This window comes from Lichenostomus cassidix, chromosome 4 (assembly GCF_008360975.1).
Source record: "Lichenostomus cassidix isolate B80296 chromosome 4, HeHo_3.0, whole genome shotgun sequence".
NCBI lineage: Eukaryota > Metazoa > Chordata > Aves > Passeriformes > Meliphagidae > Lichenostomus > Lichenostomus cassidix.
The window spans coordinates 7,721,942-7,741,380 of NC_139484.1; the positions used below are offsets into that span (position 1 = coordinate 7,721,942).

At 45.6% G+C, this 19,439-nt stretch overlaps 1 protein-coding gene across 7 annotated transcripts in view; it reads right to left on the minus strand.

Moving 5' to 3' along the window:
- RUFY3 (RUN and FYVE domain containing 3) overlaps positions 1 to 19,439 on the minus strand; it is a 32,772-nt gene that overhangs the window by 7,394 nt on the left and 5,939 nt on the right. For 2 of the 7 annotated variants that reach the window (XR_014851518.1, XM_085057740.1), the window contains exons 2-13: positions 10,839 to 10,892; positions 7,242 to 7,415; positions 6,386 to 6,503; positions 4,794 to 4,895; positions 4,568 to 4,691; positions 4,304 to 4,365; positions 4,153 to 4,218; positions 3,981 to 4,050; positions 2,902 to 2,994; positions 2,385 to 2,465; positions 1,814 to 1,981; positions 1,012 to 1,109 (exon numbers count right to left, since the gene is read on the minus strand). Coding sequence is in view for 6 of the 7 variants with exons in the window: in XM_085057740.1 (XP_084913866.1) it covers positions 1,012 to 1,109; positions 1,814 to 1,981; positions 2,385 to 2,465; positions 2,902 to 2,994; positions 3,981 to 4,050; positions 4,153 to 4,218; positions 4,304 to 4,365; positions 4,568 to 4,691; positions 4,794 to 4,895; positions 6,386 to 6,503; positions 7,242 to 7,415; positions 10,839 to 10,892 (1,210 nt within the window). In the remaining variant the exon portion in view is untranslated. Of the gene's footprint in view, positions 1 to 1,011; positions 1,110 to 1,813; positions 1,982 to 2,384; positions 2,466 to 2,901; positions 2,995 to 3,980; positions 4,051 to 4,152; positions 4,219 to 4,303; positions 4,366 to 4,567; positions 4,692 to 4,793; positions 4,896 to 6,385; positions 6,504 to 7,241; positions 7,416 to 10,838; positions 10,893 to 18,090; positions 18,903 to 19,439 lie in introns of those variants that run through there. The other 5 variants (XM_085057745.1, XM_085057741.1, XM_085057743.1 and 2 more) reach the window with 4 other exon arrangements.

The following is a 19,439-nucleotide window of genomic DNA, read 5'->3' on the forward strand; positions in this document are numbered from 1 at the left end:
CACCCTCCCCCCAAGTCCCTAAGGCAGAATCCAGGCAGGCTGGTTACGGGAGGGCCGGTCTTCCCGGTGACGGGCCAGCGCTGCGCCCGCTCGGCTCGGACTCGGGGCTGAACCCACAGAACAGAGGTGAACGGGGAACGGCTTGGGGTACGCACACAACTACTGTCAACAACTTCCAGGGATGCATTTCTCATCTACTTCACAAAAAGGGCAATACAGAAAAGGAGTTGACTGTCCCGAGCTGGCCACGGTCCCGGCTGAGCCGCGCACGCGCCGAGGGCTGTGCTGCTGTGACACCAGCGGCTGGACACAGCCGCTTCGCCCACTCCTGATGCTTTCCCAGGGAGCTTAGTGGCCAACTCGTTGGTACTTGAACACGGTTTAAATGGCAGGGCTGGGGATTTTTATACCCGACTAAATCTCGGCAGAAAAACTCACTGATTTTAAAAACTCGGCAAATTCCAAATCAACTTTAGGTGACAATTAACATTTTAACAGTTGCTTTTAGCAATTCTCAAGTTCTCCCCTCATAAATGAGTTCTGATGTCAGAGCTGTGAGGTGGCCAGACATAAAAATGTCTAATGATGTTTCTGGATCAGTTTGTTTGCTGCACTATTTAAGGTTTTTGCCTGTTTCACCAAATCCTTTTCACTGTATAAATAAGTCAAAATGAGGATGACGAGAAAATGGAAAAAATAAGAACAGCAAGAGAAAAAGAAGACATGAATTAGCTGAGCAGGTATCATGAAACATTTTCAAACACAAACTTTTTACGAAGAAAATCACCTTGTTTATCAAGAACTGTTCCCAACAGAAACCCTAAAATGAGAGCACCAATAGAGTGCAGTGCCCTGCTCATTAACCAAGGCCCAGATGTGCTGCTCCCACTGCTCTCCTCGGGCAGCTCTGTTCAGCAGAGCACTGGGACTCTCCCCTGGTCCATTTGGGATCCGTGGGACACTACACTAAAGGACACACCAGTGGATCATGGTTCAGGTTTCCTGTCTTACCTTTGTTCCAGCTGTTTAATGGTGGCAGCCATCTGATTTGTTTTTTCTTCCAAGCGGCTGTTTAATTCACTCTTCTGTTTCACTCCCATGTCTGAACTCTGGGAAAAGGAGCAGTGGGGGTTTGTGTAAGGAGCAGTAAATCCCAAAATCTCCATAAATCATTTGGCACATGAAACAGTGGGGCAGAAGGCAAAGAGGCAGGCAAAGGTGCTGAAAAATCAAATGCCAGGTCAGTATTGCAAGGACAATGTCTTGCTGTAGATGTGGAGGCTCCAACTGCACCCCCCAACAGAGCAATGCCACCACCATGAAGCTTCCCAGATATGGAAAATGCATAATGCAGTGCCTGCTAATAGTCAATATCTTAGTATCATTCAGCTGTTTTGAACAAAGCCACTGGCTCAAGGAGAGCAAAAGCAGCTCTTGCCACTTGTAAAGTTGATTTTAGGACCAATTCTGAGCGTTGTGTTGCTGTTGGGACAGTCTGCTTGTGCCACCACACAGGAGTTCCCCAGGTGCCCTCCACACTAGACTGTGCTGGAACATAAGCTCCCACGCCTCTTTTCACACCACAAAACCACACAAGATGCTTTCCCCTGTCTCACACACCCATTTCTGGGCCATGACAAATTTTTGTTTGGAAGAAATTGCATTTTCCTTTAGCCTCCACCCTGTTCCATTGTTCTCACAGCAGGACAGAAATATGCTGCACAGCCCAGCACCTTGCCAATATACAGGAAGAATAAATGCACAGCATCTCTCACTTTTATCAGCAATTCCCTGCATTTCCTTAGTTTCCTACCTGCAGCTTGAAAGACAGTTCATGCTTTAGAGCCCTGAGATCGTCCAGCTGCTGTCTGAGTGCCACGAGTGCATCCTGCTTTTCACACACATCCTTCTCCAGCATCTTCATGGCGAGTTCCATCTCCTGTCGCATCCCGATCTGCAACTCCAGCTCCTTCTCCACATCCTGGAACACAGGGAGCCCTCAGCATTTCCAGGAGCTCCCCTCATCACCCAGCAGGTAAACCACCCTTCCCTTTTGTCCATGCAATCCCTACCCACGAGTGTGCTGCGCTGCCACAGCTTTGGAGTCACACATCTGACACACCCCTTAAGGAGAGTAACTCCACAGTTTTCAGTCCAATATCAGAGCCAGGTGTGCAGCATGGCTAGCAGAGAGTCAGGGAATTCTACGTGGGCCTGTGTTTGGGATGGAGGGATCTAAGGAAAGGTTTTATTTCCTAAAGCAGATTTCCTAACTACCTTCAGGTCAGGCATTTTTCTGCCCACACAGGTATTGAACAAGAGCTCAGCATGGCAGTGACCCTTTGCAGCCCTGTGGGGTGAGCCCAAGTCCCCCCAGTCCTCACCAGCCGCAGCTGAGTCTCCTCCTTCAGCTGCTTCCGAGCCTCAGTCAGAGCCTGCCCGTCAGCAGTTCTGTCCTTGGTGGCCTGAGGTAACAGACACAGTTCACTTGGCATTGTGTACTGCCAGCCCTCACTTGGCCTCATTGTTGGCTTTTCCCCAACACTTGGAATTCTGCAACAACTCAGGACCAACCAGCACAACTCGTATATCCAATTTTCCTGCCCCCACCTCAGTAAGTTCCCCTCCCTCCTGTCCCCTGACACTTCTCCCAGTGAGCCATGAGCTCCTGGCTCCACACACACTCCCTGCTCCCTCCCCCCTATGGGCAGGCAGGATTCCCTGTGGCCAGGGCCCATCTGTTCCCTCTGCACAGAGCCTACCTGCAGTTCCTCTAATCCACTGTGGGGTTTGTGTGAGGCACACAAGGAAATAAACTCTGTTCCTAACAATGCATTCAGGCTGTGTCTGCCCCAGGGCTCAGCTGTCATCCCATGCCACCCCCCTGCCCCCTCTCCAAACCTTGCGGCTGGACTCCAGGATGTAGGAACTTTCTTCCTTAACCCGCTCCATCTCTTCCTGCAGTGTAATGATCCGGTTGTTGGCAACTGCAAGCTGGGAACAAAACACAACAGTAACACATCAAAAACATACTTCACTCATGTTTTCTCTCTTGACCCCACCAGATGAGGAAGATTTGGCTGGAAACTGAGGACAAGCAGCACACTGCACCCTTAGGGATGGGACACCTGGCTCAGAGGAATTCCCAGGGATGACAGCACTGCAGACCAACAGATAAATGTAAGTGTACAATCAAAAGCAAAAGTAACTTCAGAAACTCCTTCTGGCTTTGTAACTCACAGCTCACACAAGGCTCACACACAGGAGCAGCTCAGAGGCATTCCAAGGGTCAGCCATGCTATCCAGTGACAAACCCAAACAGAACTGCCCCGATGCAATCGTGAGTTCTTGGCAGAGCTCAGGCCCAACGCATGCATGACTGTGACATGTGACACAGCTTATTACCTACACCCCGGCTGGCACAGTGCGTGCTGGTGTCACCACAGCCTCACTCTGCACACACCCTGCAGGCTTCCCTTGGCCACTTCATTAACAAACCCCAAAAATACTGCAGTCACCATCGCAATTCCTCTCCTGGTACTACGTCACTATGCAGGTAGCACACCAAAAGCCACTTATTCCGTCAGGTAAGACCTCCTTCCCATCACCCATTTATCAGGGAACTGACCCCAAAACGTTTTATGACATTTATGCTATTAATGAGCTGCAAGACCTACGTTAAAACACAGATTACACTTATGCCTCATGTTCCTGCTGTTTCTCATATCCAGGCTAGACATTTGACTTATAATGACATGTTTTTCTTTACTTTTTGCAAATTTACGTAAACATACAGTTGATTTTCCAACTTGCACTCAGTAGTGACAGCCAGTGCAATTCCTTGGCAGGTCAGCTATCCCAGTTCTATCAATAAACACCCATCATTCTGTACACCAGAGATCTGAAAGGAACTCCTCCCTCCCTGGTTAATCCCCAATTCCCAAAGGGCAAAGCATCAGGTGGTTTCCCATGACACTTACCTCCTCAGTCAGCTTTGTGTTGGATTTCTCCAAGGCATCCACCTTGGCCTGCAGGTTGTTTACTGTAGCACTGTTGAAGAGAAAAAACCCTACAGTAATTCCTTCACTTTTTAAAATCCTGTTTTCTCTTTTGTTCCACAAGACAATAAAGAGCCAAGAGATCATATTTTACCTTAGATGTCTATTCAGTTCTTCTACATAGTTCTTCTGGTCCAAAATAGCAGTTATCTGACCATCTCTGGAAGAAAGAAACAGGGCAACCTGGAATACTTGAATACACATTCCCAAGAGAGGAGCAGCAGGACAACTGTGTGTGCACCTACCCTTCACTGCCTTTCGTGCTGTTCCCATCTTTCAAATACATGGAAAAATCAATAACTCCGACCTGGAGAAGAAAAAGTTGCATTTTACATTAAACACTTGGTTTCTAAGACCAACCCACTGTCCTCAGGTGGGGAAGTTTAGAGTTAGAACATCAGTACCTACTGTACTACAGCATGGGTTCATCACATCACTAAGTCATGCAAAATTAATGAATTTTCCAATTTAAATGCGCAGAACAAACCCATCAACTGAATACTCAGTACCTGGGAGTCCAGGTCCTCTCCCTTCATGCAGAAGTTGGCATCAATGACGTTCAGACCTACGAGGAGGCCAGCGATGATGGCACCTTCCTCTTCCATCATCAGTGCATTGGGCTCATAAAATTCACTGCAGGATACAGGACAAGAGGTACAGAGGAGTGAGATGGGAAAGATGATCAAGATCTTACAAGAGAGCAGAAGTGAACCTGAGAGTGAGTCCAGCACTCACCTGAGAAGATCTTTTCTGTTAATCAAGGCTTTCATGTATTCTGAAAGTTTCTTCTGCATCAGAGCCAGGCGAAGCCAAGCTCTTCCTCTGCCCACAGGTGTCCTGCAAAGGCCAGAAACAAACATTTTCAGACACCCTGCAAGGCACAGTCACCAACAGCTCTAATAACCCCACCCTACCTCAAGTTTCTGCATTTCCAAGACAGAGCTGGCACTGGTGCAAACAGGGAAATACAAGGTATGTAAGCACAAATAGGTCCAGACCAATTAAGCCATCACTGTTTCTCTCATAAATCAGGATGGTTTTGCTGCCATACTAAAAAGATTTCCCTGACTTTATTTCTGCTGGATGCTGCCAGACACATCAGCTGCTTCAGCTCATCACCTTCTGAGTCACAACGAGTCCTGCCTAAGTCACAAGAACATGCACACACCAGCACAGTTGCCCAACACCACTCCTTGGGGTGGGTCAGGCTGGATGGGAATCCAGCCAGACAGCTCAGAACACCAGCTCAGTGCTGCTCTCCTCAAGTGCTTTGCTCCTGAACGCCCTCACAGGATGCCATGGGCTCGAGTCCCAGTCCTTGCCCCTCTGTTTCTCCAGGCCATCGGGAGCACTTGGCTCTAACACGCTGACCTGGATGTCTGATGTTACCTGGTATGAGCAGCAACAGCCCAAGGAAGTCATGGCCAGTGCTGCCCAGTCCTGACTCACTAACAGGACCTGGCACTTCCAAAGGGTCACTATGGACACAAGGTTTAGAAACTTATTCTAGAACTATTCTTTCCTTCCATTCATTTCCTACTGCAATGTTCTTCTACAACAGGAAGAGGTACCAGGAGCTCTGGCACAATGCTGGTCCTGTCACCAGCTGCAGGAGTCCCACACAGATCTCCAGTAAAAGCACTTGTCCATACATACATCCCTAAATACTAACCTAAGAGCAATTTACTGCTTTTTTAGGAATTTATCCACCTATTCTTTCAGCAAAGAAGACTCGATCCTTAGTCCTGTTGCTCATACAAAAGCTTTCTTACTATTCCACGCTGAAAGCTTATTACAGTTTCTTTAACCATCAAATACGCAGGCCTGAATGTGATGTCTGAAATTCCCGCAAAATTTTTAGAAGTAATATATGCTTAATGTGGCTTTTTGCCTCCCCTCTTTAACACAAACTAGTATCTTCTCCAGTTTGGTGCTGAGATTCCCTCTCATATAAACTTTACCTGAACTTATTTCAAAGAATTACCTACATGAGCCTCAAAACTATTTAAACTGTTATAACTTTCCTCTTGAGCCTGACTTCATAAATGCTCAATAAAAGCTGTTCCCATGCCTGAGGCACATCACCACTCCTTTAAGTGGTAGCAGTAAATGCACTGCTGTCCCTAAGTTGTCACACTCTTAACACAGCAAGATTATATCCCATCCTCTCCTGCTGCAGATCCTTGATGAAGAGAGCAATGATCCATTTTTACCAGCAGAAAGTGACGTGTTTGTGAAGGTTCTGTTTGCTCTTCCTTCTCTTCTTCAGGATACTTCTGACAATAAAACCCATGTTATGTACTCATACAGTAAAGGAGCGTACTTACTTCAGCCCTGGGAGGTCCTTAACACTTGCTGTAATCTCTCCAGCCTCAGGAACGAGCTTTTCTACTAATTCCAGAGGTCCCCAAAATGACTTATTTTGCCCAAGAAAAGTCTTTTTGGCTAAAAAAAAAAAACCAAAACAAAACATTAAAAATGAGCCAAATAGATCCGTGCTGATATAAAGCATTCTCAAGGAATGAGTGAACAAAAAGTAGTGAAAACCTGCCAGAATGGTCCCTGTGGGGCTGCTGCTGGGCAAGAGTTTTGTATCCAGGAATCCCAGGATGGTCTGGGTGGGAAGGGCCCTAAAGACAACCTCTTTCCACACCCCTCTGCTTTCCACCTCCAGCTACTACCACAAAAGGGCAGCACCTAAAGGACAGACTGTACTTGGCCATTTGAGCTGTGACTCAGGATTTCACAGTCAAACACATGCTCTGCTTTAAAGGTAGCTTCAAGCCATGAGCTGCACACAGCCCAAACCCTCAGTTTAGACAGAGCTATTGAGAAAGAAGCTCTGGGGTTGCAGTTCCTCTTACGGCGAGGGGATGCATTCCTAAAGCACGATGAAGTGCAGAAAAAAGAAGTCACGAGCTTGCCAAAAGCCTGTTTTATCCCTGACCATTGAGTTACTCCTGGGACAACTGAACCACTGTTTCAAACATGGCAAGCACCTGCAATGCCTGAACGTTCCCCTTCCAGCAGGTTTTCGTCCCCTCCTTTGGCCTGCCCAGTCCATTGGGATCACAGCAGTGACAGTGCTCAGCTCTCCTCAGTCTGGTGCAGATTGCAGAGCTCTGTTTTTACCCCACACTGCTATTCCCCAGCCCAGGGCTGGTGCCCAGTCTCTGAGGTTACCTTTGAGGCCGTGCTTGAGGCAGTGCTCCATCACCACAAAGAACTGCTGCAGGGGGGCATAGTCAGAGTCCAGCGTGCGGCCCAGGTTCAGCGCAGACTCGATCAGCCCCTTGATGCTCAGCTTGGCCATGTTCATCAGGTTCATGCGCTCATTAGCCATGAGGTAATTCGGGTCTGCAACAAAGGAAGCAAAGTGCTGCTGAGCAACAAAAGCTGGTTTTTTACAGAAAACACCCCACCTTGCTATTTTTGGTCCCCAGCTTTGAAGGTATTTTTGGGGCAGCAAGTTTCACAGGAGGCACTCTGCAGGCCTTTTGTGGAGAAAAATCAACATTAACCAGCGTTTTATGGCCAAAGTCACAGTGGCATGGGAACAGACAATGAATCATACCGGGGGGTGCCTTAATACTTCATATAACTACAGATGCTCTCTATTTTCAGGAAAGAAGTTTGGAGCCTGGTGTTCATCCTGTGCTTTGCACCTTGACAATGTGTCTCTGACAGTCATGGCCATCACTTGTTCCAACTCACATCCCCAGCTACAAAGCAGTAAGAATCCACTTGTGGTTTGTTCCTCCATCTAAAGATCACCATGGACTCGCTCACACTTAATCCAGAAACGTGTCTCTATCGCAATTTGCATCTCTCTTCCTCAAGATTATTATTCTAAACTTAGATGTAACATGGAGCCAATTCCCACTTATCTCTCCTGGTTTTAACACTGCCACTGGTTTTTACTAATTAGAAGGAGCTGATCTTCATGGCTCCAGACAGGTCATCCTAAATCCCAAAACTCACAGATCTCCCAGGACTATATTCTTCCTCTACTGTATTATAAACATCCATTTACACCTGCTACTCACATCCAGTTTTTGAGCTCCAGTTCTTGGGTGCAGGCAGTTTCATCCTTGTAAGACCCATTTATCCAGGGCTGCTGCCAACATCCAGGGACCCTTGAACCAACCTGCTGCCTTCACGAGTGAATTAACTACTCCTGGCAGCAGAGATGTGACCAGAGGACACCTCAGACTACAGATCTAAGCAAGAGGCACCCTGTCAGCACCCATCAGCCAAAGAGAAAACCAAGAGAACAGCTAATGAAACCACATCTGAGTGAATGTCACTGTGGGCTGGGAAAAATCCACAGCACTGGGAGAGGGAAGAGCCAAGGCAGTGCCACCATCCCAACCTGATACCACACCTCATTTGTTCAGTCTCTCCAAAAGCAGCTCAGGACAGAGCTTCTCTTACCCCTTTTTCTTCAGAGTGAAGCAGCACCAGAAGTCTCCTTCTCTAATTTATTTCCATAGCTTAGAGAACTTCCAAGTACTCATTTAGGAGTGCAACACTCAGAGCAGCACTGTACTGCAGAAAGACTGAACTATGTCAGAGGTTTCTCTTGCCTTTCAGGACTGGCTGAAGGTGATGGGTCTGGCTGATCTGGGTATGTACCCTGAGCACATGACCTGCTCTGGATTTCCAACCCATTTTATGACCTGCAGTGTAGCTAACAGTCACCATCACCGGGAATGCAGACTCGGGAAAAGAGTCAGGCTCAGTATTGCCAAAACACAGAGACCTCCTCCTCATCCCCTCTCATTGCATTTCCTCACTGGCCAAGATCACTGGTCTGATGGGTAGCAAGGCAAGCATCCACAGTGACTCTGCTTGGGTGGCAAACCAATCCCTAATGTAGAATGAAAGGAACTGTACAAAACAGCACCAAGGAAAATGCTCCTTTGGCTGAGGTTATTAGCTAATTTCAGTAGAAAAATATTTTCACTGTATCACACTTATCAAAGGTTTCTGCTTCATTAGTCTGCTATACTCTGCACATGCAGTTTATCCGAGATTCTCATCTTGCAAACCGATTAGCTTATATAGTATGAAACTGGACAAAATCCCTAAGGTTTATTCCAAAACTTAAATGCTAAAGAATTTACACTCTTGTTCTATGTACTGCACCACACACACCTTGAAAGAAGGCAAGGTAGGCAGGCAAGGCTGACTTTTACACAGCAAAACTGTGGGGCTGGCTTTAAGCTGGGACGAGTCTGATGCTGGCATGCACCTGGCATGCTCCATCTAAGCCAGTACCTTCTCCAACTTCCTTCTTCTGCCTCTTGCTACCTCTGTCTGGGCTTTCCTACACATCCCGTATCATAAACCTTAAAAAGTAAAAACCGAGCCCTTGAGCTTTGCCTTTCCACAGGGTTTGGGTTTCAAATGAAGGAATCAAACCCTCAGGCCACTTTATCATTTACATGTTGCAGCTTCTGCAGAACAGACATGTTTTTCTAACCAGCTGCTTCCATTAACGTGTTTCGTGTTTCCAAAAGTATCCAAGAATCCTGTAATTTGTTTAAAAGGTACAACCTGCACTCAGGAACCTGAAAGTCAAAGAAAGAGTCAGTGCAATACAGGATCTCAAAGGGTTAAGCCATGACTGGTCTTGGTACTTCTCTTTTGGTGACAATAAAGTTTATCACTCCTCATACTCTAAAATAAGAAAGAAGCAACTAAAATGAAGCTAAAATTTGGATCAAAGGCAGGGGAAAATGAGACACTGGAGCAGTGAACAAATCCACTGAAAGCAATGCCAATTCATTAAGCATTTCAGTGAGGTTCTCCATCTTAAAACAAAACACCAACTTAAAGTAACCTGAAATTTAGCATGGCTTCTTCCGTGTGGTGGAGAAACTTATCTCTCTTGCCAAAATAAATGCAAAATAACTTGTACAATATTTTATGAAAAAAAGAACTCTCAACCCCCTTTTTCCCTTAAAGCCTGCCTGGGAAATGCCCTTCTCTGGGAAGCAGCATGGGCTGCCGTGCCAGGAGAGAAGAGGACATCGTCTGTGGCTGAGGAGGCTGCCGGGCAGCACCCAGGCACAGAACCAGCACAGCAGTTAAAGGCACACCATGGAAGATGACCAGCAAGGATCAATGTGCTCAGTGCATGAGAACATCAGCTTTTTGTTCTGCTAACACTAGAATCCCAAGCAGGAGCAGTTGCATTTAATCAAAGTACCAATTTGCTTGACCACTTCCTGCACTAGGAATTCAATTATTTCACATTTGCACCATTTTTAAAAATCAAGAAAGAAGCACTATAAATAAGTTTCTCATTTAGTACTTCACAGGTTCTAAAATGATTTGCAATAGAAGTTTTAGAATAATTTTTGCCAAGCCTTGGCAAATACTGCCAGAAAATCTGAAGAATCTAGACAGAAATACTGCAGAAAATCTGAGGCTTCAGGGTGATTTCTGCAATATTTTTTAAAATTCAGCTTCCATATGTTGCTGCAACCTTTTAAGCTGTGCTTCTGCCAGGCTCAGGAAACTACAGCCTGTGAAAGCATTTAGAAGGCGGCAAATTAGCCCTTGTTGATTCACTTCTTCTACCTCCACTTCAAGTCAAAACAGCAATAAAAAAGCAAACATTTATTTAAGCAACATCAAGAAAATGCAAGAAAGCCACAGCTACTGGCACTGGAAAGGAAAACTAACTGCATTTTGCACTAAGGTTCAAAATAATAGTGCAGAAGCCAACGATTAGCACAAACAAGAGCTGTGAGATGTGGGTGTGGAACGCACCTTCGGAATCATCGCGCAATTGCTCCACCACATCTGTCAAATCCTCCCAAGAGTCTTTGCAAACAGCAAAAAGGAAAGGAAAAGAAAGAAAAACGTCATGCAAGCCGTGATCTAAAGGAAAGATTCAAAATCAAGGTATAAGAAAAGCATAACTGAAAGGGAGATTTGCATCATACAAGACTTAATTCATAGTGGCAAGAGATCTGCAAGTCAAAAGGGTTTATAAGTCTGCACAAAGCAATAGAGCAAAGCGTTCTTCTCCCCGAGTCAGACCAGGGCAGGCTTCAGTAAAGCTGCAGAAGCTTTGTTTCTGCATTAACACAAGCAACATTTTTGTAAAGCACATCCTAAAAAGAAAAGCAACAAAAGTATTACTTTATTTGTAAGATAAAAGCACTGAACTTGTGGTATTTATGCAAAGTCAGCTTTTGCTTCAATTTTCTCATACCCAGTCCCAAGAAGAACTGCTGACAGGGAAACAGCCACATGTGGGGAAGCAAGCGGGATCAGGAAAGACACACTGAGGGTATTTTAAAGGTTTAACAGAGCTTAAACTCTCTTATGACCATCACCCCAAATGACAAATCCTGCAGAGGTGACACAGCTCAGCCCTACACAGGTCACAGGCTGATGATAATTCCCTAAGGACTCAGTCAGGGAAGCACCTCTCTCCTGGGTGGGACGAGAGAGGTATCCTGGGAGAGGAGCAGCCAGGACAAGGAGAACTGGTTTCAGCACACCCACTAAGTCCCTGTTTCAAACCCCACAAGCCAAGCCAGACAAATGCCCTGAATCCTGGGTATTTTTCACTCCCTACTTACGCATCCGCACTCCCCAGCGCTAATCCGTGATCAGCGGAAGGTCTGAAGCATGGGAAAGGCTCTATCCCCCTTCCCGAGCCAACTGTGCCAAAGTCCTGAGCAAAGTACAGAGGCTGCTGGACCCTCCTCCCTCCCACACACAGCCAGCGCCAGCCTCCTACCCCGGGACTCAGGCCTGGCTTGAAAACTGCTCCTCCACAGCTACACCAAACTCCTCAGTGCCAGCACAGCTCACAAAGAGCTGAGCCCCTCAAGCTCCGTGCGCTGCAGCACCACTGCCCAACAGGCCCCTCATCCTCTGGGACTGCAGTACACGCACAGGGCTGATTTTCACCTGCTTTCCTCCAAACCAGAGACTTTCACAAGCATTCCCCTATGGCTGAGCACTACTGCAGGACAAACAAGGAGCTCCACTGGAGGAAATCCCTGCTGTTTCAAGAGCAAACCCCTGGTGATGCTCTCCCCCACATGCAGCATTGATGGCCTTTGGTCTCTCATGCCAGGTGTTGCAGCTTCTGAAGGTGCAGGAGACTGAATCTCCCCATGTGGGCAGACCTGTCTCTGATGCCTCCCCAGACCCTGCTGCACAAATGGGACTCTGTGAGACAGATCTAGATGCTGATCATCCCAGAATCCCTGCACACAGTAAGGGAAGCCACAAAGCACCACTGAAAGATCTTTATCTAATACTGAGGGGTTGGATTTTTTCTTAATCTAAAGCATGAACAGTGAAGAACCTATAATCAAAACCACATTTACCAGCAGCTGGATAACACGAACAGAGAGAACTGACAGGCTTAATTTCATCATTCTCATTTATTTTTAACCCTTAGTAAGTAACCCATGTAAAGCTCACAGAGAAATACCCAGAGAGTCACAAATATTCTCTACTATCCCTATGAGCCATAATCCCATCTTCCTACTAGCAAGAACTGCATGAATTTAAACTGGTACTATGGCATTTGCATAGATTTAGAGGCAAAAGCACACATTTAATTAGCACTTTCTTTCCTGTTTTCATTCATTCTCATGCATCCAACTGCACTTTGCATAGAATTAATTTCTTCTTTTACATTGTACATTTTCCCACTTGTCTGGAAATTCCACCAAGCAACTGTGGGGGAAAAGCATCTTCACACAGAAGAATCATTAAGACCTGAAACTCTATAGTTTCTATCGTCCTTAGGGTGCGTGAAAAACTGAGTTCTTTTGATTAGGACGGAAATTATTTAACTCTGTACCAAGTTTAGAAAACAAGATGACCAAGACTTTTAAGTATTCATAAAACGATTAACTCATTCCAACCAGATTCCCAGGAAGATTAGTATTATGAAACTGAATATCCTATTGAAAGGAACACTCAAGCCAGCTCTTCAAGAAGGAACTGGAGAATTTATCTCTAATATATTAATCACAAAAATCCCATCTGTTTTTGGAAATGGAGGGGTTTGCATTCAGTCCCTTCGCTGACACAGCAGCAGCATCTCATTGAAGGAGCTGGGACACATTTTCCCACGCCAGCAAAGCTTTTACAAGTAAACCCTGGGAGAATGGAACAGCATCAAAATTATTTCTCACTGCTGCTCAACATTTACTGTGTTTGTAAAGGCTCGAGTTATTAGCTCAAAACAGAGGTGAGAGTCGAAACCTTTCTGAACCAATGAGCATCACCTCACACACAGCATCTTGATACAAGAATCAAGTTCCTCCAAAGACAGGTGAAGTAGAATCACAGACTGCCTTGGGTGGAAGGGACTTTGAAACTCATCCCATTCAACCCCATGCCTCACCCCCTGCCATAGGCAGGGACACCTTCCACTGTCCCAGGTTGCTCCAAGCCCTGTCCAATCTGGCCTTGGATACTTCCAGGCATCCAGGGGCAGCCACAGCTTCTCTGGGCAGCCTGTGCCAGGGCTTCATCACACTCATAGGGAAGAATTTCTTATCAGGAAGAAAAGGTCACAAGTTTTTAAATAGGTCAGGATTTTTTAAGGACAGAAATTTTTAACAGACTCGTAAGGAGAAGCTGAGCCATTAGTAAAAAAACCTAAAAAACCCCAAGGCATCAGTTTTGGGAAGTGAAAACTGAGCTTGATATAGAAAGTCCTGAGTGATGGTGCCATGTCAGTCCTGCTGCTTAGGCTGCTGGGAAAGGCTTGACCCAAATCTGGACAAATACTGCTTTATTATTAAATGGGAACCTCTAGACGCATTGCTATACTTAAATTGCATTCTGATATTTGTCACCTTAGGAATACATTTAATAGCACATAAAGAGGTCAAGGAAGAAAATTAGTAGATGGTGTTAATGTTATGGGAGGCACACATAAATAATTCTTTCAGGTTAGGTTTGCAAATGAGGTGGATCATGAATTGTTGACAAAGGGATCAACAAAGGGTTTCAGGATCATGTTCAAATATCCTGCAAGCCCAAAATCAGGGAAGCCACCAGGCAGTCTGCAGCCTGGAATTCCAGGAACCATTTATTTGGGACAAAGTAGCTTAAAAACCCATTTATTTTAAAACCCACTGCCTAAAAATTCTCTCTCTAAATATACACATATACAGAAAGCCTTGCAAACAGAAGAAAAGAGCAGTCAAAGATCTGCAACAAACCAGGAGGAAATGAAAAAGAAATAAAGAAGTCCAGTCAACTTGGAAATTCCAAGCCCACTCTCCATTACACTTTTGGGACAAACAGACAGCCAAAGTACATCACATGAAGTCACAGTATAACCCCATCCTAAACCTTATTCCCACCTCTACATGATTACCAAGAAATAATTACCCAGTTTCTCTATGTTGCAACTATATGCAGTTGTATGGAATGGTTCTAACAACCAGCCTGCTTGGCATGAGGGAAACAGATGACTAACTGCTATGGGAAATTTCTCATCCTATTTTGGCCCTTGATAGTTTACACCAAGAAAACAAAAACCCAAAGCCTTGGGGTTTTTCCTCATCTTTCACTTCCCGGTTTAGTTGACATGCAAGTGCCTTCTCTGTAGCACTTCTGACTCACCACCTCTGAGGGACATACACCTGCCCCAAGTTTCCCAGGTCAGACTTCATTTAGACTGACATAACTTAAAAGAGCAAAGAAAACAATTCTTCAGAGTAATTTCTGAATTGAAGTCTGGATTACATGACCTAACTTCTATTGCCAAAATTTATGACCATGAACATACTGTAATTCATTTAATTTGCATTTACCGACTCCACATTTGTTCTATTAGATCTGGTCTCCAGCTCCTTCAAACTTGTGACCTAATTAGGGGTTTCTGCCACCAGATGTGTTTCAAGAGGTCTTTCCCCAACTACAGAATCATCTCATGCAGGTTTTGTCCACACCTGAAAGGTCCCTACCTTCCCTCCCAGTACAATTCAGATTTTTTTTTTTTTTTGGTAATAGGAAAGGCCCAATCCACTGAACAATTCTGCCTCTTCCACAACTTTACTGTTCCTATTCCACCCTATTAGAGAAATTGTAAACCAAGGTAACAGTTGCCAGTGTGCAAAACAAAAGTATAACCAATAAGGTTATGCCACTTCCCTAAACCATTCTGAAGTATGCAAAGAAACACAGAAAAACACTTGGATAGAAAATGGAGAGAAAAGGTAAAATCTGAAGGATGATTCAATAACTGGTTCAACACAATGGGCAGGAGGTTTTAAAAAGAACATTTGCTTTTCCGGTAGAGCTCTACAACTCCTTGTTGAGGCATTTTACATAAGCACATGTCAGAAACTAAAACTCTTAAACTACTGGTCAAAAAAGAAGAAAAAATCTGACCTTAGCTTCTGCCCTACAGAAATGATAATTTCATCTTCCCATTTTATAAATTCCAATTCCAAGTGCTTCTTTTAGTGCAAACAAAAGAGGATTAATGAAAAGAGGAATACTGTAATTCTTGAAAGTTCCAAGTAAACTCAAGTTAGCACATGTATTCCTTCTCGTCTCTTAACATCTATTACAAGGTGATCCCATGAGGACAAAAATTTCCACAGCTCTACTGTGAAGCTCTTCATGATTATTCACCATAGAAATTTAACATCCAGTAAAATAGCCTAAAAAAAGTCCATTTTGTTTAACTTCTCCCCAAGGTTGAAATCACTGTTCAATGCCATCCATACACATACTCTCTTCAACATTCAACAGAAATGCAGTCCAGGTGTATTTTACCTCCATCCCTCAAGATCCCTCAAAGACTGTCACACACATTGCAGGCAAACAAGGTTAACAACCACTAATGTCACACTTAATTTTGAGGAGCCTGCAGAGCACAGTAAGGCTCTGACTGTCTTATTAAGAATCACTGGCTGTTTAAAAAAAATAAGTTCTTTTTCTAATCTAAGCAGATTTACAGTCAACTGCAAAACCTGCTTATTTTCGAATGCACACAGAATTACTCCAACCAACTGAAAAAACATATTAATTGATTTTACTGTTAAATTGAGCAGCCATGCTACAGGTTAAATGCAATGTACACAGTTGCCAGCAACTCAGTATCTGCCGCTCGCATTTAATTTGAAGAAAAGTTCTGCTTAGTTTCTGTCAAGCCCCAGCTGTGTGGAATTGCTGTGACTGGCTGTAAGACAGGATGGCTGCTCGAGGGCTGGGAGCACAGCAGATCACAGAGGGAAGAGAGGCCAGGGACAAAACTCTCCAGAAGCAGCAAGAGCTGAGGGATAGCAATGGAAGGCTTCAAATCTTTATTCCAACAAGCTGCTGGATTTGGTACTTACTGCAATATATATTTTACATGTCTTGATTAGTAAGGAAAAAACTGTCCCCCTTTGTTTTGCCTTTGGCAAAGTTCCAGAGCTTTTTTTTTTCCCCTTCTTCATCATGCCTACCTTTACACATCAGCTTTATGGAGACCCTACAAGAGACACCAGCCCATGCTCCTGCTCCCCTGACCTGTGCACACGCTGCAGACACAGCAGCAGTGCTGATGCAGTAGCACCAGATCCAGTACTGGGATACAGCTGTGTCAGCTTTCCTATTGTCAACACTTTTCCTGACCTTCTCTGTTCAAAATATGACTTGGATCCAAATGCACCCCCCTAAACAACCAACAAGCAACCTCAATTTATGCCCACATAAACATTTCCATGAAGGTCGTTATGGTACTGCTCCTTTTGCATTTATTTTTGACATATGAATTAAATAATATGGCAATAAAATGAGCAAATACTGTCTTCTAACCCCTTCTGGTACTCACCAGAGAGTGACTGTAATTACACCCTGAAAAACACTGGAGTAAGACCAAGGAAGTCTCAATGTCACACACAAGAACATGGGAATTGGAAGACAACTGAATTCCTGCTCACTCTGTATTCACCTCCCTGAACCCCTGGGATATGCTTCAGAGGGAATGTTACGTTTCTCCTTTTGAAACCTCTGTCTGGTATCCCACTGCATGACTAAGTACTTGGCAAGCCAAATCCAGACCCAAGGGCTACTGTCACTGAAAGCAGCTGTCAAATGGAAATTAAATTATCCCTTGGAAATTTATTTTAAAGTTTAAATCCCCACCACAATTTCACTCGTCTCATTCAGCAAGACAATGTTAGACACTGCTGATTTAATCAGCCAGCTTCAAACGGGTCAAGCAAGACTGCTTGATGGAGTGGCATTTCAGGAGTTACTGGAAAAGGGTCAGGCATGAGAAGCTGGAGCCTCCTTGCTCTAAAACCAAAAGCTGCATCCAGCAAGGGCACTGAGAACCTCAGCACCTGCAGAAACTCATCACCTCTCCTCCTTCCCCACTTGTCTATTGGAAGAGCACTGCGTAGATGTCCTCTCACATTTTTAGTACTCTCAGAGCTTTCAATCCTCATCCTGGTATTAAACTGTTTATCAACCCAGATGACAAATCTTTTTTTCCAGGGGAAATCAAGAAGTGCTACATCTCCACGTTTCAGGCTTCCAAGCCATGGTAAACAGCAGCACGCTCATCAGAGGCGAGCTGGGGCACCGTGATGGCATCGTCACCTGACAGTGGGCATCGCTGCGTAATCGCTGGGGCTTTCCAAAAACTCCCCACGAGCGGGGACACACTGGGGTGCTGCCACTGTTCTCCCCTGGTACCAGCTGGCAGCTCACTAACAGAGATATACGCCCTGGTTATAAGGGCAATATCACGATTAAACGTTCTCACTGAGCACACATCATGGTTTTCCTCCTTCCTGAGATACACAAACCCGATACAGCTAAAAAGATAGTTCATCACCAATCTGCCTTAAAGGGCTGGGTTACAAATTCGGAGGGCAATCCGAAGCAGCAGTTTGGCTCTCTGACATGCCCCCGGCTGTCCAGGCTCTGCAGGCAGGACACGAGCATCTGGTCCTGGAGACGCGCCCTCCCAACTCGTGCAGCGCCGAACAAAGCGCCGGCCCGGGGCTCCCGGGGCAGAACCGGACCGTACCTTCGTGGGTAGGCTCGGGGTCGGGTGTCAGCGAGATGTCATCCAGCTCGCGCAAGCACAGCCACTCTCCATCCATCGACACGCGGAATTTGCAAAGATAGATGGTCTCCATGGCAGCCTGAGTGATCTTGTCTGTGGTGGGGGTTGGCATGTCGCTTTGAGGCGTCAGAGCAGACATGATGACTCAGCTGGTACAACAACAACGGGGGCAAAATAAGGACTAAAAACAAAAGCTTTCTGAAGAAGAAAATCAGAAATACCTTGCGATTAAAGGACAGATTGCTCAGGATCACAGAGGCTGCTCTGGCCTTTTCATAGATCAAGCAAGGTAAAAACGCTGCTCCTTCCCGCTCAGCTCTGCCTCCCTCCTTTCCACCGACTGCCGTCGTCTCCAGCTATGCTAGAGGCTACTGATCCTCAGCATCCACAGAAAACCTGGCTCCTGCCACCAAAGGCGTCAGGGAAAAACAGGGACAAAATATAAAAAGGAAAAAAAGGCAGCAGAAGCAAAAAGAATGTCTTCCTCTGGTGATGACTCCAGAAAAAACCAGAAGACGAGCAGAGAGGCAGAGTCCAGGTGTGCCGAAATGCAGGCGCTCGGTCCCCTCTCCCGGCGCAGCCCGGGCAGCGAGTGCCGCCGGGATTGGCTGTGCGCAGGGAGCAGGGTGGCGACCAAAATGGCTGACTAATGAACTGAGCTGGGAATCCAGGCTCATGTGATTCCTGCGATTCCCAGGATGCTGCCGAGACGCTGCTGATGCGGGGCCGGCGGTCAGGCGCTCATCAGCGCAGCACCTCCTCGCCGGGCTGTGCCAGCCCGTTTGGGAGCGAGCAGAACAGCCCGCACCCCCCGCCCATCGCCCCCGGAATACAAAGGAGCAGCGCCAGCAATACAAAGCCGCATTTGTATTCCTCTCACATCCCTGGATGCCACTACAGGAATTCAATCGGCACCTTTGTTTTCACAGGAGGTGTGCAAGTCCGCAGTTTGGGTTTTATTCAGTGTGCCACCTTCTCAGGGGGCACCTTGGAGCTAAAATTTCTCACGTTCAAAATAATGTTAGGATGGATTTATCGTCTCAGGGAAACAGGAAGGAAAAAATTATCTGGCTTTCAGCACTTCAGTGACTGAGGATGAAGCTCTTTCAGCAGGTCATGTGCACATGGAAGGACAATGACGGAGAACACCACAAACACTGTGACCCAATCTTATACTTTAAAAATCTCACCTGAAAATTGTGCTGCTCAGGTGAGGCTGACAAAGAAATACTATCTCTCAGCAGGAAGAGAAACAGGCTTTCAACCTCTCAACAATAATATAATAACATTATAACAACAGCACTGCATTC